The sequence below is a fragment of the Erithacus rubecula genome (genome assembly GCF_903797595.1).
Source record: "Erithacus rubecula genome assembly, chromosome: 1".
NCBI classification, from domain to species: domain Eukaryota; kingdom Metazoa; phylum Chordata; class Aves; order Passeriformes; family Muscicapidae; genus Erithacus; species Erithacus rubecula.
In genome coordinates, this window is record NC_136658.1 from 96,371,751 (window position 1) to 96,398,345 (window position 26,595).

A 26,595-nucleotide genomic window follows, 5' to 3' on the forward strand; every position below is an offset into this window, starting at 1 on the left:
AAACAGGCTAGAACCCAGTAACCTTTAAAGAGAGATAATGTGCTGAGATCTGAAACTTCCTAAAGAGTCTTTTGGTAATCTCTTGGAAAGCTTGGCAACAATAAGAGAAGGACCAAACCCAAAACAAATAAACAACCCCTCAAAATTCCCCAAAACAAACCAAAATCTTACCCAATTTTTAGGCTGACTCTTTCATGAGGTGCTGCCAAGGTTAGGAATGAAGAGAGCCTCAGCTTTCTGTTTTCTATGCCTGATGCATGGTGGAGATGGACCCTGTAACAGATAGGATGCTTGGGGGTTTTTGCAATTGTATTGTATCCTGCTGCTACCCTTGCTTAACCATGGACTTATTTTTAAAAACACCAATATATTATTATTATGGAGATACAGTATACCTCTAAAATAATACAGCTGTGAAGTCATATCTGTCAAAACACATTCTGGGTGTTGTGAGAGGAAGGAACCAGGATGGGGAGCCTGGGGTTGATGGTGTTACAGCACCTGCCACCTCACAGCAGGGCAGGACCCAGGTTCACTGGCCAGAGCAAATGTTTCAGAACAAGAAAAGAGCAGCATTGAGTACTGATATCAGCAGGAAAATAATTCTTAGTGTTATTTGCATCGCGTTATCAGTCCCTTATTTTATTTTTCCCTCTTTCCACCTCCTCCTCCACCCACAGCTGTATTATAGTAATTGTATCTTTTATTTGATCTAATCTAAATCAGGATTGTCCTTGAGTATATTCTCCAAACGAGTATTTTTCCATGGGAAATACTCATTAGCTGTTTTTAGATTGCATTATTACTATGCATATATTTGATTGCAGGGGAAATGTGCAAGAGGTAAAGCTTTAGTTAAGTCTAGCAAGGCACTTTGTTGCAGTATATAACTACTGAATTTAAGCTCTGCAACAAAAGAGATTACTCTGGAAATGGAATGAAGGTATTCTGTTCAGGTACTAAAGGGTGGACCTTAAATTAAACATCTCTGAGGGAAGCATCCAGAAGGGCAAAAGTAAAAGAGATACTTGTGAATATTTTTTCTTTCTTCCCACCTTACTACATAGTTTCAATTTTATCATTTAAATTTTTTGGCAATGTGTAAGTGCAGATATTAGTAACCATCTAATTAATAGTTGAGCACCATAAGACTTTTATGGTTCTAGTAACTTGGTCAACTTCAGTTTCAAAACATAGGTGTTTCACATTTTAATGAAATGAAAGAGGAGCCATGTGTCAAGGGATGGAGATGTGAAATATATTTAAATAAGTGGATGAGTAGTACTATCTAGCTTTATGTGTTCCTGATTCCCATCCATATAGAGAATTCTGGCAATATATAGGGCTCTAAATTGAGAGTTGCAGGACCATCTTATGGTCAAATTGGCATTGACCCAGAAAAGCATTTTTGCAGTTTTCACTGCACTGACTCTGAGTGGCATGGGTCATATGAGACTCTACAGAGAAAAACTTTGTTTGGAGCAGTGAAATTGAGTCAACTTTAAATACCTGAAATTCTGCTTTGCTTCCTGATGACACTTTCAAGACAGTATGTCTTACAAGAAACATTGTATTGAAATTTTCCTTTATAGAAGAACATTGTTATTTCAAAAACATTTCACCATTGCTCTAAGATGGCTAGGGCCATGGTTTTATGATGAAAGAGCATAATGGAGTTGTGTAGTTCCAAGGAAAGGTGTGTTTGAATCATAAGCTAATACACGTTGTCATAGTGGACCACTTCCCAAAATTAACAGTTAAAAATGTTTAACCTCAAACTGTTTTTCACTACTACATAATATAAAATATTTCTTTTGCTCTCCTGGTTATGTTTCTGTTCTGTTAGAGTTTTCTGTCAATGCTTTTAATGATAGTCTCACTCTCTGAGTTCCTCTTTTTTTGTGGTCTGTGTAGAGCTGCTGCAAGCACAATGCTAGAAATACTTACTTGCAATACAACATTCTGTTTACCCCTCTGCAGCAGCAGTAGCTCATTTATTACCAAGGTTGCAAGGAGAGTATGTAGGCTATTTATATCCTTGTGGGAATACCCATCAGCCTCATTTACCATTAAATGGTCAAATGGCTGAAGACACCTTTGAATTTCTGAATGTGTAATGTATATTGCAGGAGAGGCATCCCTCATCTGGTTCCATATTAGGGCCTGCCTTAACATGTCACCCTGCTTTTTATTCAATTCAAAATTTTATCTCTTGCTAGCAATGCCCTATCAACTAATGGTCCTTTTGTTATCACTATATACCTAACCACATAAACCTGTATTCCTGAAAGGTTTTACCATTTCCTACCTAGCTGTGTGCTTTCAGCTAAAAAAAGGAGATAGTCTCCTTTATTACTACTTATTCTACTTCGTCTTTCTTACTGTAATCTAAAATGTGTCAATTTCCTATGTCATGGACTGAGGTTTCTTTGGTCTGATTTTTGAAAGAAGTGAGGCTTGTGCAATGGTGCTATCAATTCAGCCCTGTAATAACTTAGGAATTTGTTAACTATTTCAACAAAATTTCAAGAAAATGGAGAGACTTTGAAGAGTACATAAGAGCTGTGTAGAAGACTAAGTCATCTGGTAAAAGAAAAGCCTATTAATTTTGTTGCTGAGAGGAGTATTCCAAGAGGAAATCAGCCTTAACATTAATCAGTTAGTCAGTTATTAGTTGATCAGAATCAGTTTAACGGATTAAAGAATCCCTATAGGAATGTCTTCTCAAGACAAGGGTCTAAAGAAAGTTGGGGTTTATTGGCTCTGCTGCTCAAAGACAACTCCTTGACTGAGGTAGGCTGCCCAGAGAAGTGGTTGAGCCACCATCCCTGGAGCAGTGCTGGATTCACAGTTGGACACAGGGTCTTTTCCTACCTCAATGATTCTAAAGAGTGGTGTGGGCATGAGATAAGAGCAAAGATGTCAAAAATCCCTGTAGTAGTGAGTGGAGAAGAGCAAAGGGGGCAGGCGAGTGTCTCTTCCATGTCAGCTCTTTGTGGCTATTTTTGTGCCCTTTTGCTCCCCCATCTCTTCCCACACAGCTCCACCTGCACTGCTCTTTGTTCCCTGAGTTCCCAGCTGGTGACTTCCACCAGCCAAGAGAGCTGCTGGTTCAGCACTTCTCTGCATCTGCCAGGAAATAAATAAATAGAGGGATGAGAAACGGAAGGGATGCACTCTTGTTCTTTTTGTCAGCTTTACTTAGGGCTTTTTTTTAATTGTATGCCTTGATAAAATGCATTACTATGAGAAGATTTCCTTGAAACTGGAGCAGAATCCTATCACCTCCTTGGTTTCCTTAGTTTTCTGGCATTAAGAAAAATGTAAGAGCTTGGACATTTGTGGAGATGTATTCTTGTATATTTTGGCATTAAATAGGCCACAGCCACTGAGAGGTTTAATGCTGTCCCCTAAGGGCTTGCCTGGAGGCAGCCCTTGCCCCTGGAGTGCTTTGCAGGATGACCTGCACCCCGTTTGATCACTGCAGGGCTTTGGGACCAGTCTGTCCTATGAATTCCCTCTAACTCCTCATGAAGCTGAAGACAGTGTGCCCCAGCACTATTATTGTTCTTTTTGTGCCAGTTCTTTCTCAGAGTGTTTCCAGCCTTTGTGACTGCCATCTGCCTGGGAGCTGGAGAGAATTCTGTTCCTTTCCTCCCTTCAACCCCCTCCATTTTTTTTTCCTGTAAATTGTATTTAGGCCCAGGTTCCCAGTAACCCCAAATGATGTCTCATAATGGGAATTGAGATGAGCAGCTGGATTATCCTTGGCACAACAAGGAGGTGAGCCCCTCACACACAGTGGGCCAGCTCAGCATATTGCAGTTGATGGCTACTTCTAAATTAAATACCCAGCATCATTGCTATTTGCTCATTCCTCACTCATTTGTGTGAGGAGGCAATAATTCCTTCAGCTATGTCTAAGAAGTCTAGATCTTTTAGCAGTGATTTCCCTGCAGGTTTCACTGCCTGTGGTGAGAGAACTGCCCTAGTTGTGCTGGTGTGCAGGACATTTTTCTGCTTGCTCAAGTCTTCTTTGCAGCAAGATTATGTCTTATTACAAAACATTTCTCTTGTGATATATCTGTCTCGTTAATTATATCTGTGTCTATTTCATCCTTAATTAAGGGGATTGTAGAACCTTCTGAAAGTATTTACAGATTTTTTTTTTGTCTTTAAAAAAAATTGGTGTTTTTTATTATGAGTAAAAATGAGTAGTAGACTTTCCTTAATTTCTTACTATTGTCCATTTTTCTTTACTTGGAAGGAACATTTGTCTTACTTGGAAAGTTTTGTTATAGAAATGTTTAAGTATAAACATTGCAGGAAAAAACATTTTTGTACAAACTATACAACTGTACACCTATATCCAGTAGTATTTAAAAATAACAAACTCCACCATTCATTTAATGGCAGAATTGTTTTTGCTGATACTACATCTTGGAAAAAATAATGTAAGATTTATCTAATTATGAGCCAAAATGACCTTGACTATGTACCTTTTGACTTTGTAAAATATGCTTTATGTGTTGAGCTGTATAAAATGCTTGTGACATGGTTTGTTTGAAAGACTATCTGGGATACTGAATAATTTCAGAGGATGTATGCTTGTGTTTACCCAGCTTCCCCAGTCTAGAGAGACTTTTGTGCAGATTCTGTAAATGCCAGGGCTGAGGTCCTCTGAGAAGCAGATACAAGCAGTGGGCAATGCACACCTTCATCCTTCCCCATAGCCCTGCTCAGCTGGGTCTGGGTATTCCTCTGCTCTTCATTACTGACTCTGTTGCTTTTAGAGCAGCAAACTGGTAGGGAGGAAGACCAATGAGTGATGAAGGATCCCTTTAGTGTACAAAAGGATAATAAGAGATGCTGCCCAGTAAAACTAGACTGTGTCATTTTCACTTTTCAAAATGTCACAGGGAATAAAAGAAAGGATAATCAGTAAAAGTATGCCTGAAGTTTTTGTGGATGTTAGGTGTCACTGAAAATTAGTGATCTTCCTGTACTTTTTTTCTTGAAATGGCTGCTGAGGTAGGGACCAGTGGAGACAGTCTTGTCAAGACAGAGACTTGTGTCCTAAGTTGCCCCTGGGTTGCTATCCCTTGCTCCTGGCCTTCCACACTGCCTTTCCATAGGAAAAAGACAAGTGGCAGCATGAGTACAGCATAGCACTTTTCATGGGCCAGTGGTAGCATTAACATTAACTGGTTCAGAAACAGCTCGTGACACCTGATGGCTGTGTCAGCACAAAGAAGGGGCTGAGCTGTGTCAGCAGTACTGATAACACCTGTGAAAATCATGGCCTGGGAAATGCTTTTCTTGACACCTCTGCCCTTTTTTCAAACCAAATGGACAGCAAAGCTAATAAGATTTGAAAAGTATTGGAGAGAGACTTCTATGATATGGTCACATCAGCCTCATCTTTACAGAAGGGTGAATCATCTACAAGCATGGAAAGGACCTTGGAGCATCCCTAAATACCCTTTCCTACCCATAGCAAAATCCTACTGCCATATATTAAGCAATTTGTTAATCCTTGGTGCTAACTCTACAAGTTTTATAGCTAAAGGACTTTACTGCTGCCTTACTTTTGTGTTCAGAGTTGTTTTTACCTGATGTTGTTTATATCTGGTGTACAGAGGATATAAAGAGCAGATTATTCCTCTCCCTTTTCAAGCCAACTTCTACCATGCATCCTTTAGTTTAGTGCTGCAAACTGACATTTACATTTGCATATTTCTGCAGGAAGTCTTGGGAAAGTGCAAGCAGAGAAAGTTTTTCATCAAGAATCTTGAGGTAGCATTTGCTAGTAGGACAGAAAACAGTGCAAATGGTCACATCAAATGTAAGAATAAGGCCCACATGGCAGTCCATCAGTGAATTGTGTCTGGGGTCATTTCCTACTCTAAAACTGCCTCCCTGCCCCAGTGGCTAATCCACTGGGGCATAAAGAATTCATAAACTCCATAAAGAGTTCATGAAAATTTTGAGGTTCATAAAAGCATGTTGGTTTCCAACAAGACAGGGTTGGAGTTTCTACACATGTTGAAATAGTGGATTGTGTTGTATGGTGTGTTCACCTGTGTCTGTGTGCTTTCCTTTAAATTCTGATTTTAAAAACATACTGCTGTTAGTGGCTTCCTTGTGTGTTATGTATACTTCTTGTCCCTGAAACCAGCATTGGTTGTGGACCAAAAAATAAAAGTCTCATAACAGCACCCAGTGTTCAAATGGCCTTCAACTGGACATACTGGCACCAAAGTGACCAAACACCCCCAAAATTAAGATTAAAACCCACACAAAAGTCATCCCTCAGTAAGAAAATGAATTCACAGGAAATTCCTTGAGTTGGAAATATTTCTTGTTAATTCCTTTAAAAACAGGTCATACATGAAGCTCTCAGGAGCAAAATAAGTTGGATGATTACCACCTCATATGTCTATCAAGACTTACAGAAGATCAGCAATTACTATGCAAACAATTACATTACAGAACGCTTAATAAGGAGACTTAGGAAAAATGCTAAACTCTAGAATTACTTTTTTGTTATCCTTCAATTTTGTTTCTCATATTCTCAAAGTTTCATCTGATGTGGACTCGTTCAGTGTGTTGGGTTCCCATATGCTGCAGTCTCATCTGTCTCAGCTGTGTTGTAGGTTGGGACCCAAACAGTCTGTAAATCTCTTGCTCAGGAATCCAAGTTGAACCCTTCCCAAAGTTTTTGTAGAAAATCAGTTTCCTGTGGGGAGTGTCAAGGTTTTTAAGGCTAAAAATCTGTGGAAGTACTTCCAGCTTTTTTAGCAAGAAGGGAAAAAAATAAATCTGGTATTCTGATGCAATCTGAATTAAATTTGTACTCTTGATGTACAATAAGTACAATTATATACCTCATTAAAAGTTCTTGTTTAAAAGGACAAAAGGTTTTGTATTCTTTCAGTTTGAATTAATTCCTTTTGACATTATAGTGCCAAAGATTTTCAGTGTTGTGGGAATTATTATTGTGAAAGCAGTTCTGAGGGATTTAAAACAATAAGAGCCTGGGTATGGTGCCCAAATATTGTGACATTAAAAATAAAGGTACAGAATACAAATAAGTTCTATTATAAACTGTGGTTCAATTGAGTTATTTTTGCATGACTTGTTTCTTGTGAACAAAAGGTTTACTATATTTCTGAATGTGGAAGGATGAAACATACAGGTAAGCAAATAAGTATCTAAAAGAGCATGGCTGTTTTAAGAATAAGATTATCTTTTTGAAAAAGAAATCTTTAATTTGTGTTCCTAACTGTATTATTGATGTGGTATTTTGAATGCTTTTTCCTGCTTAATGCACTGTGACATTTGCAATTGTCACAATTTTTTGTGATTGTTTGCATAGGAACATGCAGATTATAAATAAATTTGTGTAGTTCTTACTGTTTTTGTGAGATAAAAAGGTAGCACAGTTTGTCAAAGTTAAAATCATCCTAGTTTTGCATGTACCTAAAGATCACCTGAATCAGTAGACATAAAATTCCTCAAAGTTGTGATTTATGTGTCAGTATTAAATTGTCAGTAAGGTACATACAGTGCTGAGAGTCAGAATGATTTGTGACATCAATCCCAAATAGGGTTTTGAAATTTTAGTGAGTAAATGCAGTGTATCTGCCATACATGTTGAGAAAACGCTTTTATTTTTTATTTTTCCCCCAAATATTTTAAGAATTTGTACTCAGCAGAAATTTTACTGAGGATTAGGAAGTTTACATTTTTTAAATGTATAATAGACAGTGCTACTTTTAATTTCTTTTTGCTAGTTAGGGTAGACAATTAGTTTTAATTTAGAACTAGTGTCATGCATAGATTAGATCTTTCACTTGTTAATAAAATCTGAGAGTCTTTCAGATAGTATTGCAAAATAGATATACTGATTTGTTTCTAGAGAAAAAGTGCTTGTGGGTAAATAGTTAGATTTTTTTTTTTCCTACTTAGAAGAATTTTTTTAGAGGTTGAAAGTCCTCTGTACAGATGCTACAGAACAACTTATAAAGTTAGCAAGGCTAAACATTTGAAGAAAGAAAAAAATGCCATTCATGGCCATCAGCAATGAGCCCACAACTGTGGTGAGAAGCTGATCATCAATAGAGGTGTTTTTTTATTTTCTTGGTGGATGGGTCACCAGGAGAGCAGATGTCAAACTGGCATTTTTCCCCCACCCCTGTGCAAACCTTAACAACTTAGAACATTTCTCTCTCCCCACCCCCAAAAATACCCAATATCTTGCATCATCCCTTCTCTCCCTGTCAGCCTACCCTCAAATCCAACACTGAAGTATAATCTAGATCTTATTTTAAGTATTTACACATGGAAAAACCAGTTCTGCTTTCTGACTGTAGACCCGGTTTCAAAATAAAACTAAGCTATAGTTGAAAAATTACAAGTGAAGAAATGTGGCAATAATGTGTTTTCTGTTGTAATCAAAAATATTTTCCTCTTCCATTTAAACTTCCTTTCAGTAAGTTGCCAGTAATAGGAACATGTGAAATTTAATTTCCTGGTGTAAAATAAAACTTGAGATATCCCAAACTGACAGCCCTTTCTGTGGCAGTCTTGCTGGGCAGCAGCTGGGGAGGTGGAGCAGCAGTTGTTAGGTGGGACTGGAGAGAAGGGAAGTGTTGGGAATAGAACTTTCCTTGTTATCTTGCTTCTCATGCCTAACAAAGTGGTTGTTGTAAGTCTACTAAGCCAACAGATCCCTGTGCAAAAGCACTAAGGGAATTAAGAGCTTAAGCAGTTCCTGCACTCTGAGGAGTTTAAATGGTTTAGTCAAGGAAAAGAGGGGAAAGAGTATATATTTAAATACTTCTGCTTGTTCTCAGTTAGCTTTCAAACTAACATAACAGTTAAGAAACTCAGGAGTTTTCAACCCTTGAGCTTTCCTAGTGAATTCGCATGGGGCTGTTTTAATGTGAATCCGAGAGAGAAATTTAGAAGAAAGAATTTCTAGCTCAGTCATTCAAAGAATACATGCTCAGTAAAATACAATTTTATTGAAAATACTCTGCAGTTTGGGCTTTTTTTCTTCCCCTTTTAAGCTGCTGCACTTTAGTTCCCTTTGTGAATATGTTGCGGGGTTTAATTGCATGATAAACTGTGCTGCAGGACTCCTCTTTCATTTAGTGCAGAAATTGTGTGAAGCATAAGGCAGAGGGTTAGGAGAAGGAAGAGAGGCTGCTGTCTTTAAGAAATGAATTGGCATGCAACACAGGCTTGGGTTCTTGTATTTAGCTTTCTTTTACTTTAAGCAATAATTTGCCTAGAGACTTCTGCCTAAATATAAAACTTCCCAGTATTAAAGAACAAGAAAGAAAATAAAGCAATTGAAAGGAAAAATGATGACTAGCTAGTTCATTCACTGTCCTGGTGCATAGGCTTAATTTTCAATGCTGAAGCAAAGTAATGCTGAAAATGAACAGATATTTAGAAAAGCTGCATGTGACAAGCTTTTGCAAATAATTTTTATTCTGATACGTAGCAATGTGTACAGATGCCTTTTTGTCTTTCTAGATTAATTCCAGAAAGTCCTGTGAAAGTCATAAAAGCCTTACAGCTAATATTCTTAAATGCTTTGCCTGCTGTGTTCTCCTCAGTAATAGAGGTGCATTAAAATAAGCATATTGTTAATTGTTGCATTAAGACCAAATAAATGAGAAACTGAATAACTTTGCATTTCAAATACCTTGTGTGTTCCTCTTGTACACACAATTGTGCTGAGAGCTGGAGAAGGTATTTCAGCAGCAGCCATGAGAGGAACTGGTCTGTGGTTGCTGTTTCCCAGTGCATCTCTGCTGAGCTGCTTTTTCTTGAGCTATAGGCCAATGCAAAATAATCGCTTGATATAATAGTTATTAGAGCAGATTGTAAAAACTGAACATGCAGCACAACAGAAGACAAGCATGGAAGTGTCTTCAGATGGCAAATGCGGACTTACTGTCCTGTTTTTGAGTTATGTTCCATTTGTGAACTGTCCCATTTGATTGCAGAAGGATTTTCTGCAAGGTTAAAGAAGTGCTAGCTCATGTACTTTGTGTCAATCACAAATAGATTGAGCATAGCCATTTGTGGTTCAGATCTCATTTGATATAGAATTTACAGAGTTTTTTAAAATTCTGTATCAAATGAGACCCAGGTCACAAATAATTGTACTTTATAAAATCAGTAAGAATTGACCAGACCATTGTTTGTTGCTTTGTACATAGTGGTATGTTTCCTCCAATGATCATTAGTGCCTTTGGAAGCTGAAATCAGCATGCAGCATTGGTCACGGATCACTCTCCACTTTACCCATCTCTTCAGAATCTAATGAATCAGTTGTCTTTTCTCTGTGCAATGTTTTAATTTCTCCCTTATTAATTTGCTATTTTGAGCCATAAATTTTTGTTGAAAGTTGTGCCAAGAATGGAGAAATGAAACAGAAATTTGCATACCTATCACAGATCTCTGCCATTGGGTTGTTTCTCTCAGCTGTGCAAGAGTGTGAGTTCTTGGTTTGGTGCACACATACCCTGTGTGGAGAATTTTTGATGTCTTAAAAGTCCAAAGCAATATTTGACAGTCTTTTACAAGTGCAATTTAGGCCATCATTATCTTTTTCAGAACAGGAGAGAAAAGTTGAGCAGGAATGGCTGCAGCAGTGATGTGTGATGGATCATGCAGCATCTCTAATAGCTGAGAAATAGGCTGCACCATTAAGTGACTTTTGCCTTTCCAGAGTGAACCAGCCTAAGCTATTCCACACAAATTGCCACTGACCTGGTGGTTAGAAAACCCTTTTACAGAATTTCACTCCTGACTTACCTCTTTGTCAGTGAATTATGCCCATTTCAATTGAGTGCAATGCTCCTAATAACATGTCAATTAATTTTAAACTGCACAAATCTTCACTCTGCCATCAAGATTTGGAAAACAAGCTTCATCACTTGTTCCCTCTGTGGTTTTGGAAAAGGCATAATTTAAAACAATCTGTAAGACTTTTGGTCTCTCTCCTTTCCTGATGTACAGAATTTCATTTTTCTAAGTGGTAAAACAAACCAAAACTAGTAGTTTTTCTAAATAGTTTCTGACTCTTTAAAATCATGTTGCTAAAGTTTAATTCTGAACAATTATCTCTTTTTGTAGTGCTATGGAAGATTTTGCAAGACAGTTTGTGTTCTTAAGTTATGTATTATTTATTTTTGCATGTTATGATGTTTGGGTCTTAGAGTTGTATAAAGCAATTAAAGAGTAGGAAGGAAATGCAATGAAAACAAGCATAAAGGATGTTTGAGCTCTCATCTGTATTGCACTGGCTGGAGTGAAAAAATCTGGTGTTAAAAATCATGTTAGAGAAAAAATATATAAGAAAACTTTATTTCATTTCTTTACTGGAACCAAGGCCCATTGAAAACAGACCCAGAAGGATCAACTAGATTTTTGTCTTGTAGAAAAATCTTGCTGTTTAAGAGTGTTGCGTGGGAGAGGCCATCCAGCTTTGATGCATGTGCCAGGTTTCAAAAGTTCAATCCAGAAACCTGGAGCTGATAACTTCCCTTCTGTATTTTTTTGGCCAGCTCTGCTATCTATCACTGGTTGGGTTTGGTTCACTATATTTTGGTGGGATCTGAGAATATTTCCCAGATGCATATCCTGGGAATGCATTCTGCATGGAATACTGGCAGGTGCTCCAGGAGCCTGCCTGTCCCCCTGCTGTGTCCCTGAGAACCCACTATGCCTTTAGTGGGCTTTTGGCAGGGCAGCCTGCGGATCCCATGGGCACTTGTGCAGCACAGTTCAGCACAGCTGCACAAAATTCAACTCTCTGCTCAGTTTAGGGTCACTACCTCTGCTTTTATTTCTTTGATAATTGTGGAAGCTGGTTACTTCTGCATTTTAATGGTTTTGACTCAAAAGTCATGGGAAACCTAACTCAGTTGCCAGTTTTTTAGAGGAAAGTGAGTTAGCTCTATGCCTTTGTCAGCACATCTGCCAAGGGAGGGGTTTTCCAGACTCCTCTGGAAACCCTCACTCAGGGATATGAGCCTGTGGAAGGACTGCAGCTTTTGGGTACAGCCTGGCCACCTGTGCCCTGGGCTGCTGGGGCATTCTAGAAGGGACACAGTGCTGGCAGCATGGGAATCAGAAGTGGGAGTCTCTTGAGCTTTGGGATAGGATTTTGTAGGAGTTTGTGGTAGGAAACCTACCAGAGCAGATCAATGCACTTGTAGTCAGTGGTGCTTGAGGCCAAAAGAGCTTGGCAAAATGAATTAAGGGCTGATGTCTGCTGAAAGGGGAGTTTTGATTACTGCCTCTGCCAGTGACCTCTGCCTTTTTAGTTTTTTAGAGTACCTCATTATTTGGGTAATATCCTGTGTATTTGAACTCAAACAGCAGAAAACTCATATATATCCTGAAACTTGAAAATGTTTTTGATTTCTTCACAGGCCTTGTACTGCAATGATGCAACTTGTCACTAAAATGTAAAAAGCTGAACACTGGATGTTTTTCTGTAATCTTTCTAGACAACTTTCGGAGTCCTCTGTGATCTTTTGTCATCTACAGCCTGCACAAATCTATCCTGCACAATTAAACCATGGCCCTCATCGCTCAGCATCCCAGTGTTTTGTCCCTGTGCAGAGGGGAATTGAGTGAGGTGCCTTGTTTGAGTATGATCCGAGATTTATTTAGATCTAGTTTAGATCTTTTTTATTTAGATCTAGTTTATTTAGATCTAGTTTGTGACAGGGTGCATCAAGACTGTGGTGGTTGCTGGAAGAGTTGTGTCCCATCAACAAGTAGGAAAATGTTTGCTAAGAAGAAAAGGCTGCTCACCCTCCAAGATAAGTAGAGAAATGTTTTTGCCTGGATGTGTAAAGATAATGGCAATTGTCATGAGGTTTGCTGTCGGTCACTCTTGGTGTGCTTTCAGCTGTGAGAACGCCTACAAATGGAACAGATCATAAAGTTATCCTGGCATAGCATCTGAGAGTGAAACTCCTGAAGTATTTCCTTGTAGTTAGAGAAATGTGGAAATAATAAGGCAGCTGTTGTAGGGGCAGCAGGAGCACACTGCAGTGCTGTGTGTAGGCAGTCCTCTGGACCTCTCAGTGGTGGCTTAAAACAACTTTGTTTTCTGGGGCTCACTTCTAGCAATGCATACTTGGACAGAATGGGAAAAGAAAGATTTGACTGTAAAGGCACATATTTTGGGTAGCCTTGGCTGGAGTTTAACAGTGGAACTGTTGAAAGAAATTTCTGATAACAGTTAAATGTTTTACTTTTACAGAAAAAGATTACAAGCCTTTCTGCCAATTTTCCTCACTATGCTTGACTTCAGCATTTATCTAGCAGTAGTTTCCATTGTTTTTCCTTTGGTGCTAAAAGAGTCTCTGAATTTGAGATGTCTTGATTGTTCGTAACACATTATGGTATGTCCATGAGAGATGGTATCTTCTTAATGCTAAGCTTTTTCAGCCTTTTTCAAAATACTCTTTGCACTTTAGGTGAGTTTGGCAAGCTTCTTTATGGGTGGTGGGGCAATAGTTTCACAGACTGTTACATATGCTGAAGCTTTTTATGATGATGTTTTAACATGAGAACAAAATGGTGTTGTGTTGCAGAATTTCATTTTACTCATTTATTGAAGAGTAAATTGCTACAAGGAGTTGATATTTGCTTTTTCAAAGGGTAAATGAAATCCTGTCTAGCAACACCTTGTGGAATTTTCTGTAATACGCATTTGTTTTGTATGAGTAATACCCAAACTGAATTTTTACTGCAACAAGAAATAAGGCATCAACCCAAACAAGGAGGATTTACTTTTTTCTTCAGAAAAATGTGTTATTTGTTGGACTATGGTATGCTGTTAAGAGACTGAAATTTAACAAAGGTAGGATAAGGATTTTCTATATGGATGACAAACTACAAGATTCAGTTATATGCTTTTGTGCAGACTTGGAGAATCCAGCATTTTAAATGACTTCAAGTTCCTTTATAAAATTGCAGTGTTTTCAGTGTTGTTTTTTTTAAAAAACCCTCATGGTAGGTGTTTTAATCTGAACTGCAGTAATGGAGAGACAGTTTACTTTTTGTATAAAAAGGCTTGGACAGATTGCAGAAACCTTTCCTTCAAAGGTTTGATTTTTAAGGCTGAGTTTCAGGTTACATTTAATTTCAATTTTGCATATGTATGTGCACACAGAATTTTGAATAGATTTTAAAGAACCTGCATTTTCAAATACATTGAACTAATAATGAACTCAAGCTTATAAATGAGTGCCATATTTTAAGTCAGTGAAAATCTACTCTCAAGATCAAAATATGCTAATGGATATGCTGCTTGTGTAAAGTATTACTTGAAATAATTAACAACTTTGTTGCTGAAGTAGGCTAAAATGCCCAAACCACAAGGATTTTGCATGGTAGAAGTAGTGTTGTCCTCTAATTTTCCCATGATCATCCTGTATTTTCATTCCCACAGATTACTGATGCAGCTCCTGTGCAAAACACGGCATTTCTATTTGAGCTAAAAAAGCAGCTCCCCATTCACTCTCACTAGCACTAAGATCTAGATACTGTTTTTGTTCAACCTCCAGAAAATGAAAGTTTTAGGAACAGATGGGAATTTTGGTTGGCCTGGTTCCAGCCTTGGCCAAATTTCAGTGTGGATAGTTAAATCCTGCCTCCATCAAGCTCTTGCAATGTCAGTTGCTTGTGGGTAAGGAGAGTTCAGGATCATGTCTCTGCTGAGTGGACAAGAAATGGAGAGTCTGGGTTCTGTCCTGTCATGTCCTGGGCCTTCTCTGTGTTATGCTCCTAGATATGCATTGAAAGAGACAAGGTGAGCAGGAAAATGACCAAAAATCCGTGGATGTCTGGTGCCTTTACCCTATTTGCAATGTGTAAAATATGGTGTTAACCATCTGTAGGATGAGCTTTATGAAACTCATGTCCAAGAGAATTAAATGCTCTTGGCAGGGACTTGAATCAGAAGAAATTTGGATAGTCCTTGTGGAAATTTTCTGCAATTTACTTACTGGGATGGGGCAGTGTGACAGCTCCATCCTTGCCTTTTTACTTGCTCTTACTCCCTTGCAGTCGAGATTTGAGAAGCAGATAAAGCATCTATAACTCAGTTCTGTGTACTTTGCAAATTTCTGTGGGTTTTAAGGTTTTAACAGTGATTTTTGGCAAGACTGTACATGCAACATTTCAGAGAGTGACCTGCTGAGTATCTGTGTTGCCATACACAGATGCAAACTGATTATCTACAAAGAATGTGAAGCAGTTCAGTGAAGAAATGGATTTATATTAAAAATCTGTACTGATGTTGACATCTTTATGCCAAGTTCTTAAAGCTGGAGTAACCTGTTTTCAGACTTTATTTTTGTGTTCCAAGCATTACTAAAATTTTATTCTACTCCTACACGTATTTATTGACATGTGCTGTGTTTATCGATCTTGTAAATACAAATTTGATAGAGACAGTGAATATGAAACCCAGAACAACTTTAGATGCATGAATGCTGTTCTTGGAGCATTCATTTTCCAAATAGTGAGGAAAAAAAATGGCAAGGAGGTTTTCAAAATAATTTACTTCATCTCTTTCACCTCTGTAGGCTTTTCACATACTCCTAAAGGCATATGTTTGGTTAAGGTGGTGCTAGGTTTACCTATAAAAGACAGAATGAAGTATCAGCAAATATATGTAACAACCTCTGGCCTACTGCTGTTATCACAAAAATAATTTACTTGGTGTGGTGATGATCAGACATTTCTCAGGAATGGAGCTTCTTAAAACTCCCCTATGAGACTGACATGAGATGAAAATGTCCAGTGTTTCTGCATCACTCAGGTTAGTGATTGAGTAGATTTTGTGTATTAAAGACAAAAGGTTGAACATTTCTTTCAGGTATATTTCAGTGGTTATAAGTATTAGCCTGCATCAGCAGCCTTTATTCCCTGGCAGACTTTTTCTTGCCAACACTCCTTAATAATTGAAATCTTTTGATTATCAGTGCTGACTCACATGTCCTCATAGCTGTGCAATTCAGATCAATATTTTTGTGACTTGTGGTATGCTGGCATTACCAGCCTTCCCACTTGAAGAGAAGTACTCCATGATTCACATACTTGGGTTACCTTAGGCATCCACAGCTCACTGTTACACGAGAGAGAGAACTGGACAGACCCTTGCACTGACCAGGTGTGACTGCCCTGCTCCTGTCTTGCTCACAGGCTCTTTAAAAACACCTGTGTTACAAGTTGGAGGTTTTTTTAACCTCTGCTAAGGAATCAACGTTTTCCAGTATATAAAAGCTTCATTGTCAGACTTGGAGCTGTTTGGACCTGATTTTGTGTTTGTTTCATGCAGTTCTTCGTTGGCTGTCCATGTGTGGGTACAGCAGGCACTGAATCGTGAGCCTTGTGGTTCTCAGTGTTCTGCTTGGAACTGATGCAAAAGTATTTCCCTGTTCCCAAAGTGAAGTTCTTTCCCCCCAGATATGCAAAGATGTGATGGAGAACTAGTGCAGGCACATGTGAGTGGTTCTGGGTCATGCTGGGAGGAGGGGGTTTAGGGGAACCCTGATGGTGCTGTCAGCAGATTTTTGCCTCACTCAGGGGGTTGCTCTCTGCTGCTTTTAGCACTATGTTATGTGAAGTTGTGAAGCTTTGGCAGTTTATCTGTTGCTTGCCTTGCAATTTACAATTATGGTGTTCTTAAATACAAAGTGATGATCATGCAAAGCTTAAATAATGAGAATGTATTATAGTTAGCTCTTTAAAAATATACTATGTATGCATTTTCTTCTGTACCATAAACTAAGCTGTTTCAAATTTGGTTTTAAACATTGGAACCCGGCTTGTTCAGAATAGCTTAATTTTTGAGCATTTCAGGTGATGTTTTAAAAAGTCTAAAATAGATAAAACATCTGTTTTTAAAAGACAAGATGACAGAATAAAATAAATAGTTATGGAAATACTATTGATATGATGGAGCAGAGGTAAGGAACCTAATCCACAGCAGAGCCTCTTCCTGTGTTCATCTGGGAATGTAATGCCCCAGCATATTCCTGTTGCCTTCCCAGTCAGTAATCCTTGTTGTGTTGTTTCTTACTTTGCTTTAAATATTGAAGAAATAAATATGTAGCCCAGGGCTCCAAGTAGTATTACAAATGTCTGAACAATGATCCATTGAGAGAGAAATACCTGTTTAAGAATGTAGAAAAACTTGTCTGTAACAAGCAGATGAAAGAGTCTGTAAACACAAATTAAAAAAAAAAAAAAAAGAAAGGGTAAAGTGGGTCAGATGCATGACACAATTTTGAGATAAGCTGTTGATAAGCCACTGCTGCAAATATTTGTCTTAGAAACTATTATAAGCAGCTGGTTGACCCAGAAGGGAGGCTGAGGTCACTCTTTGGTTGAGGTCTGAGCTGTGGCATCACAGTTGATAGCCCTTGGGAGAGCACTGGGTGAGGTGTGCATGGGGTAATGGCACAAGCTTTTCAAAACCTTCCCTAAAAGTCAGAGCCAGTTGATAAACTGGAAAACATTTCTACCTCATTATATATTGAGCAAGGACTAGTAAAATAGCTGTGCATACTGGAGTTGTGCTGAGATGGAAATTATGGTGAGAAAATGTCCTTTAACATAGGAGCCAGTGATAGTCACCATCTTTTTCTCTCAGATGAGGTGACAGCTCACAGGTGCTCTCACAGGATCCCACAGCCCACATGGAGGTGTGAGCACCTTTGAGCTGGATTTGCCCACGAATGCCCAGCAGTGACTAACTATGTGGCAGGTAGCAGCAGGGTGACAGAACAGATAAAAATTATGTGCCAGCATGATACAGAGGATGCCACAGCAGCTAAATGAAAAAACAAAAGTCAGTCTCAGGTCTACATTTGCCTTGAGGCTCCAGGATGACCATTTCAGCCTGGATTAGGGTATAATTATTTCTGATTATACTCCTTTTTCTACTTATGGAAAACAAATTTCAGCTTTTGGCTCATTCAGTTTCTGAAGTTTAGTTCTTGCAATCTAAATTAGGCCTGCCCAGTGTGTTTGCGAGGTCAGTGCTCTTGGAGACTGCAGTGGAAACTTGTTTGGAGAGAACTGGGGAGAGCTGGAACAATGTCAGATTGTGCTGGGAAAAGCTGCTTCGTGTGGGATGTCTTCAAGGAGCAATTATAAAAATAACACTTGCTGTCAGCCAATAGAGCAGAGCAGTGAGTGGATAAAAAAATACAAAAATCTGCTCTGTGCTCCAGTACCTGAAGATGTAGAGTTTTTCTATTAGAAGTTTTCATGGAACCCATTGGTTTCAAACAGCAGCTCTTCTGAAAATCTCATGGCTACTTTTCAGATTTTAATGTTTATGAATTCGTGATTTGTTTTTTAATACTTCTTAAGTATATATTTTTACAACCCTAGAAGAACTTCTGATCTGTCAGAAGGTGTGCAGGTTTATAGATCTTGCTCTTTCTCCCCTTCTTATGAGTGCTTGGTAGAGAATGTGGTGAAATTCCTCTACAGAACAAGGCTACCTGCTGAAAACACATTGTCTACTCAGCAGTGTTCTTGTCTCACAGAAATTGAACAGGGCAATTTTCCATGACTGGAATCTTGCTGCCGGCACCTGATCAGGAGAAGGATTTGATTAAGCCTTCTACAGACAGCTGGAAGTACCCTCATGATCACAAGCTTTCACCACCTTCTTCAACCACTCTGGCATCTTCTGGAAATGCAGCACAGCTGGGCAGAGTCCAGGGGAGTCCTGGTGATCAGTTTTTGATACAGGTAGTGGAGGAGCCAGCATGGAGAGATGTGGGGCTACACCTTGTGATGATGAAGAAAGAAGGACTGGTGTGGAAAGTGAAGGTTAGGGCAGCCTTGGCTGCGGTGGCCATGACATGGTGGAGTTAATGAACCTGAATGAAGGAAATAGGGCAAAAAGTAGGGTCCAGCCCTGGATTTCAGGAGAGCTAGGTTTGGCCTCTTCAAGGATCTGCTTGCAGGAATCCCATGGGTTAGAGGTGTAGAAGGTATGGGGATAGTCCAAGTGGTTGAAGTTAAAGCATCACTGCTCTAAAGATGACTGGGTGACTGGAGCATCTCTTAGGAGGGAACTGAGGGACACGAAGCCTGAAGAAGATGGAGAGGGGATTTTAATAATGTGTCTGAAGGGAGGTGTCAAGAAGATGGAGCCAGGCTTCTTGGTGGTGCCTAATAACAGGACAAGGGCAACAGGCACAAAGAAAATCACAGGAAGTTCCTTCTGAATATGAGGAAAGCTTATTTACTGTGGGAATGGCACATTCTCCTTCTCTGGACGTTTTTTAAACCTTCCTGTGTGCAATCCTGTACAACCAGCTCTAGCTCCTAAGCAAGGAGATTGGACTCGAGAACCTCCAGAGGTCACTTTCAACCATTCTGTGATTCTGTGTGATTTTGGACTAACTCTGTTTATCATCTTGTGGTTAGATTTGGCAGGCAACATCTGTAACCCACCACCATGAAAAATTATTTCCAATACATTCTTCATTACACTTTTCTTCAATATTTTGCTGTCACTGGAGGATTACAGTTATCTGCTGGAGAATTAAAGGAAAAATTGTAATATAAATGAAAAGTCAATAGTTCTGCATTTAAATCCTTTGAATTATCAAAGCATTCAAGCTTTTTTTTTTATTTATATGCATGCCTGTTTAGCAGTGCATAAGCAGAAAATTCTAGTTCTTTCCTTGTTGGCTTGCTAAAAGGCATGCAGCCCAAACTGACAACAGGCTCAAGGATTTAAATGAAAAATTACCATATCACATTCATATGCAGTGCCTTTAACTTGGATGGACCTTGGAAGACTCCTAATAGTCTATCTCTCAAACTAGCTTGCTTTCAGAATTGCATATCACTAAGTGTAAACTGCCCATCAAAAAGTCATGTGCACTAACCCTGTGTAAGGTAAAACTAGGAAACAAAAAAAAGAAAATAAAATGCAGTGTTCAATTTAAGCTGCTGTGGAAATTTGAGCAGGCAGCATGAGGATTTACTTTTGGATAAAAGCTAATCTGCTACCACCTTCTGTGGTTGCTGGAGAGAGGGGCTGCTCTGTTGCCACCTCAGAGCAGGGTTTTGATGCAGATGGTGTGAAATGCTGGCTGGAAGGAACCCAAGACCCTCTCCTTTAACTGGACAAGGGACCTGATGACAGTAAATGCCTGTACCTGCAATTAATCCATATAAATACCCACAATTAATTGTGTAATAAATTTGACTGCTCTTTCAGCTTCCATCTTTTGCTCTGGACCATTAACCAATCATTCAGAATTTGGTTGCACAAATAACAGACAAGCTTGTGTCTACAAAATTAATTTCTGTTGTTGTCATCAAAAAGCAAAATTACAGAGAGACAGTTTCTGGTTGGTTGGCTATGAGTGGGCTTGAGAAACATCACTGTATAAAAATAAATCAGAAAAAATAGATTGTTTGTGCTATTTGCTCATATGCAGCTTAACACTTTCTCTCATGCTGTTGTGGCTTGGGAGGCAATCCATGAACATGGCTTTCCAGAAGCAACACTTGTCCATGGAGAATTGTCACAGAGGCTGCACCTTGCCAGCCAGTAGACATTGCTAATCTAGGTATATTTTCAGGAAAGCAATTTGAGATTTCCTATTGTATCTGGGGCAAGTGGAGTTTTGTTCTAACCCCAGTGCCTGTGTGAGGTTTGTTTGTGAACATCTGGGAGCTCCAGGCGTGGGAGAATTGGCGCCTGTGCTTAAAACCTGCTGATATCTGCTGTTTGTTTAGGCATTGTCTGAGTGTGTGAACATGGTGCTCTTTGCTTCATAAAAGTGGCAGAGTGAAGTAAATAATGAATAATGAATGTGTACTTCATGTATGCATGACTTATACATATATACAGAAGTGCTGAGAGCATGTTAATTTTTCACACAAAAAATTAGGTGTTTGCTTAGGTGTTGTGCTGGTGTCTTTTGTTGTGTTTATGTTCCAGTTATGGTATTTATCTGAGCTGTTGTTGTTAGGGCTAATATTAAGGCTAGTTTTCTAAAGAAATCAGAGGTTCTTTGGTGGAAATGTTTTACTGGACAGGCTAAGAAGAATTTCTAATTTCCCTTGCTGTTAAGATCTTAAATAGTATGAGAACCCATAACTTGTTTTAGGGTAGCAGTGTTAACCAGCAGTGCTTTTAAAAAGTGTAACAACTACCAACCTGTCTCTGGTGTATGAATGTTCTGAGTTGAAACAAATATGCGTAGTAGAAAACTTCAAATACAACAAGCATTTTAAAGTTTTTTCTTTGTTTGTGTGGAGATGTTGACATCTCCTGGAAGAGGGAAATGCATTTAACTGCCAATGTGTCTCTTCTCTCTTAGATTACAGAAGTCTGTGGAGCCAAGCGTGTGGGTTATTTTGGTCCTGCTCAATTTTATATTGCTTTGAAGTTAATTGCAGCAGCACAGTCAGGGTTCCCAGTACGGATTGAGAGCATTAAGAATGGTAAGTAGCAAATTTTGTTTCTCACTTTCTTTAATGCTTGTCAGCTCTCCATGGTGGTAAACTCTTTCTTCTTATATTTCTATGAACAATTTTAAGGAGCAGAGAAAGACTGGAAGGTAATGTTACGTGCTCTGAGTGGTGGAAAATTGCAGTGAATTTCAGGTATGACAGATCTGAGATGACATCCCCCTCTGGACAGCAGGAATGACAGATGATCAGTGTGGGAGATGCATTTCTCTCTCACCTTCAGCCTCTAATCTTGACAGCTGTCCAGAGTGAGAGCTGATAGCTGCTTTGGGTGGAGGCACATTGTGGGGGACATGGGCAGGTCAGGGAGTCCCTCTATGCAGGGCAGATTGTAACACACATCTGCTTTAGTAGATAATCCTTCTGGAAGAAATGGGTAGTGGAGATAAAATCATACTGCTTACTGTGAATAGGTACAAACATGTATATAAAATGTATTTTAAAACATCTTTATTCTTCCCAATGAATTGACAGTAATATTAAATGTACCATTTTGGTGTAGAAGAGCACATATTGAAAGAGACTTATCTAACTCAAGTGATGAAGAGAGAAAGCAGGTCCTTTTCAGCTGTGAAACCTTGATAGCAACTTGGAAGGAACTTGGTGTTCTTGCTTCAGGGATGCACACTGCCTCAGCAGGGCTCAGGCTTCAAACACAGGGCTTTTGCTTGAGCTTGAGCAGGTTGGAACCCTTAGCTCCCATTTCCTGAGTGGGCGCTCAAGCCATGCCCCGAGGCTGTGCTTGCACCATCCCACTGCAGGAAGGCACAGGATCAGGGAGAAGGCTGGAAAGGCAGCACCTACCACAACTCTGCAATCAGTTCATGCTCCCAGCACAGCTTCTGCTCTGCTGTCCTGGTAAGGGCAATGAAACAGCCAATTCATGTTGCAAGGCACAGGGAGGGGGTTCCCAGGTCTGCCTCTCGTGGGGAGGGAAGACCAGAATGGCAAGCACATGATTGTGGGAAGACAGGTTGGAAGGATAGTACAGAAGGCAATCCCTCCTGATGAATTACACCTGTATTGATCACTGAGGAGTGGAAACATCTGTGCCTGCCCAATGAGTTTGGGTGTTATAAAAGAGTGGGGCAGCTGGCTGCTAGTTGCAGTTTGAGTTGGAGCTTGAGACTGAGAGTCTGCTGCAGTTTGGGGTGGGGTCGGCTGCAGTAAGGTGCATGCAGTCGTGTAGGGGACAGACAACGTAAGAAGATGCTGTGTGAAGGACAGACAGGGTTAGGTGGCTGGGTAAGGGACAGGTTGGGGTTTAGCCAGTCATGTAGAAGGAAGAAGGGAACTTGCAGAGAGGAGAGAAGGAGTCAGTGCTGTGTGGAGCTGCCTCTAAGAAAAGGAGTCAGTGCTGTGTGAAGCAGTTAACAAGGAAAGGAGTCAGAGAGAAGTCCATTGTGAAAGAAGGCATATAAGGTTTTTAATACAGGGCTGGTGATGATGCCAGTCTAGTCTGAATCAACATAATTACTGCACATGATGACCTGTGTGAGCTGAGCTCCCCGTGGTGCAGAGCTCCTGACTGAGTGCAGGGGATCAGATGCAGCTGGCACAGTTCAGTTCAGTGCCTTGCTGGAACAGGGGCTTGAACCACGGGTGAAGATGAGTGGCCTGGATTTGTCTGTCACTTTTCCTTACAGACAGCTTGTGCTCTCTCTTGCATTGCTGTTCTTTTTTAAAGATGTTAATTAAAAAGAAAACAAAAAGAAAACCACAACAATAAGCTCTCAACAGACAAAATTAGCAACCTGGACTGAGATTTACTCTGTATATTTTCAAGTCCAGCATATGCAAATAATCCACAAATTTGAAAGCAGGTATTTGCAGTCCTTGTATTGACATCCTGCTTAGTTACTGTTTCAGTAAAATTTCAGTAAAACTTCCACTGCTAATTACATTTTCTCTAGAAAAGAAATGAGTACCTTCAGAGTGGAGTGAGTAACATGTACCAAATTCCAATTGATTTAGGTTTTTTTTGTGGTTGTAATTGTAGGTATAAAAGATTAGAGATAATGGATGAATGGCTTTGCATGGTGTTGAGGATTCTGTGAATTTTAATTGTATTGAACTTTTAGGGTAACTGTGCACAAATGAATGGTGTTTCTGCAAAATAATTGGGAATTTTAAAGAGTAACAAAGTGTCAGTCTCTTGCTCAGTACAGCAGATGCAACATGGGACCTTTTGAGACAGCTGTCTCTCTAGGCCTTGGTGTGATCTCTGAACTCTACTATTTTTGATCTGTTCCTTTTATGATGGTAGAATTGAGGATACTGTGATCCTGACAGATTAATTTGTCCATCCCCCAGTTTCTGTGGGAAACTATTCTTTTCATTACAGGCAAGGTTTTCAAGGCAGGAAATGAGTTTGCTGCTTGCTTTAATAATGTGCACAAGGGCTTATTTCTTTCTCTTTGCATGGAAAGATTATATATAAAGCTAGTGAATATAGCTTTATGTAGCATTTTTATTAAAACATAAAATAATCAAAGGAGTCCCACACTTAAAAATGTTACAAAATATAACTAGCAGTCTTTTATAGATAAACTTTTCATTGGTTTTACAAGATGATATTGCTTAAAGTGCTTATGTTCTGTAGTCTCAATTGAATTTTTCTCTCTCTTAATAAAGAATTGCCTCTACCACGATTTATGGCACTGAAAAATGACACTGAAGTACGTTATGGGACTCCAGCAGAATTCCATGGAGTTAAATTTCAGGTTCCACATGCAACTTTGGAAAAAAATTCCTACAAAAGAACAGATGAAGGGGACAAACAGGTAATAGGCTTGTCTCCTTCAGGCCAATATGTCATTATGCATTCTCCTTTTGGGTCCAGTCCTGTAAATGATTACACTCACGGGGTCTTACTCAATTTTCCAGTACTAGACAGGAGATGGACTCCTGAAGTGCAAATAATCCCCATCATGCCTGTATTCTGGTTTTGATGCATGCCAGTTGCTTTCCTGAAGAAAATTCTCTCTATAAGCTTGTATAAAGCTGTCAGCCCTGTAATATTCTGTGTAAGTTCTTTCAGTGTTTTCCTCCTACTTAATCCAGCACCGTTTCTTGGAGAGGATGTGGGAAAAACAGCAAATAGAAATCTGTCTGTGAAACAGAACAGGAAAGTGAGTGATTTCCCATGGCAAGTATGGTGATGGACTAATGGTCCTTAGTCATTCTAGAAATACTGAATTGGAGATGAGCTGTACAATTATGAACCAGTATTTTTGGGTGGGCTAAGGTCCCCAAGTTTTCTTCCATTTTTATCTCCCCAAGGAATAGTCCAGAAGACATCTGCTTTTCTTTTTTCCAGATTAAGTATTGTCCCAGCATCTGTTGTTGTGAGATGCCAGTTTAATGAAGATCCAAGGGACATTCCTATTACCTGCGTTTAGGAGAGTAGAGAGCACTTGCTCAGATACAAGAAGCTTCACAGTGCTGCATGATTTTCATAAAGACTGATTTGCATAGTTTTCCTCAGGCTTGACACCTTCTCCTCTGGTGCTGTATCAGGTCATGTTGTAAGTGCCTGGTGGAAGCACTTTTATCTTCCCCAGACAGGTGCCCACGTTTGGCACAGGCTGCGCTGGCGTCGCTCACGGCGCTCCCCGCCCCAGCTCACCCGGCAGGAGTGAGCTGATGACAAGATACACAGGTGGAATAACAGGATGAGGAAGAAGAGCATGTATGCCTGTCCTCTGTGTACTGACATTGGAGTAGAACACTGCCTTCAAACCCTTGGCTCCATCTGGATTATCTGCATTGTGTTATATTTCCCTCTTTGTTCGGTAAAACCTGCCAGGCTTACATTATTTTCTCAAGCAATCTCAGTAAATCAAATGAAAGAGAAAGCTTTAGGATAGTTACCCAGTGATACTTACAAATCCACAGTGTTTTAAAATACTGATCCAGGGATGGATTTTAATTTTTTGTACTTTTTTTTTTAATATGAAAAATTATCTCCCACAACGAACTCACACTGTATAAATTCAAAGCTATCCACTCACATTGAGCCTTCTCCATATTCTACTTCAGGCATCTTTGGAAGTAAAATACATTGAGCTGATGTTTCTAAAGCTTTGTTTATAGCACTGCCATACTTTATCCCTTGAAGCCTCAGTACCAAATCCTGTCTTGTCTGTTTTAAGCCTTTTCTTGGAAATAAAGGGCCTGAGGATGCTGCAGTGCTTTTTTCTTGTTTGTCCATTATATTGTATGCACTTGCACTTTGCAGCACTACTTAGTTGTTTCTTACAGTGTTTGTCTCAGAATTGTGTTTTGTGTTGGTGTATTTTTGAAATAGGAACCCAAGTCTCCTCCGATGTCTCCAATTTGCTCACCTCCTGCTTCTCCATCTACTTACCAGAGAATACCCCTAAGTTATGGATATGGTAAAGCAAGAAGTGGGCTGGAACAGCAGCATGGAGGTAGGAAAAAAATGGCAATGCACATAGTATTCAAATTTATTTTTTTTCCCTTATCAGAAGTATCCAAATTCAAAATACTAGTGACAGTCAGCCTAATGATTTTGAAATTCAATTAGATCTGTGTTTTGGAAAATTATTTGATCAATTTATTTTGACTGTTCAATCCTGTCTTCCTATTCACTTCCTATTAAATTAGATTTGTGTGTGACTGCTCACAAATGCTAATACCTAATCTCTGACAAGGCTCTGCAATATACCCCAGTGGCAGAGAGCCTGCAAGTATTGTCAGAGTGCATGAGGCTTTGGTTTCATTAGAGGGGAATCCTGATTTCACTAGCTGCATATTAATTTTCAGATTGGAAGGGAGCCTTCCTTTGCAGGAATGGATAATATCATCTCTGGTTATGTAACAGAAGTAATAATAGGATGAGAATATAAAAGCAGTCCCACAGTCTAACTTGGACAAGTTAGACAAAAACAAGGCACTGCATGAATGTTGTGTCCTTCATTTTGATGTCATTAGAGAAGGTGGGAAAACATTAAGAGGCGAGTGGGGCAGAAGCCAGTTCAGGTTCCTGCTAATAGTAAAGCACCTGTG

The 26,595-nt window shown here is 39.3% G+C and overlaps 1 protein-coding gene across 1 annotated transcript in view; it reads left to right on the top strand.

The window, feature by feature from the left end:
* Positions 1–26,595, top strand: part of REPS2 (RALBP1 associated Eps domain containing 2) — a 93,214-nt gene that overhangs the window by 10,782 nt on the left and 55,837 nt on the right. The window contains exons 2-4 of the mRNA XM_079313394.1: positions 21,414–21,537; positions 24,199–24,347; positions 25,874–25,997. Coding sequence (XP_079169520.1) covers positions 21,414–21,537; positions 24,199–24,347; positions 25,874–25,997 — 397 coding nt within the window. The remainder of the gene's footprint in view (positions 1–21,413; positions 21,538–24,198; positions 24,348–25,873; positions 25,998–26,595) is intronic.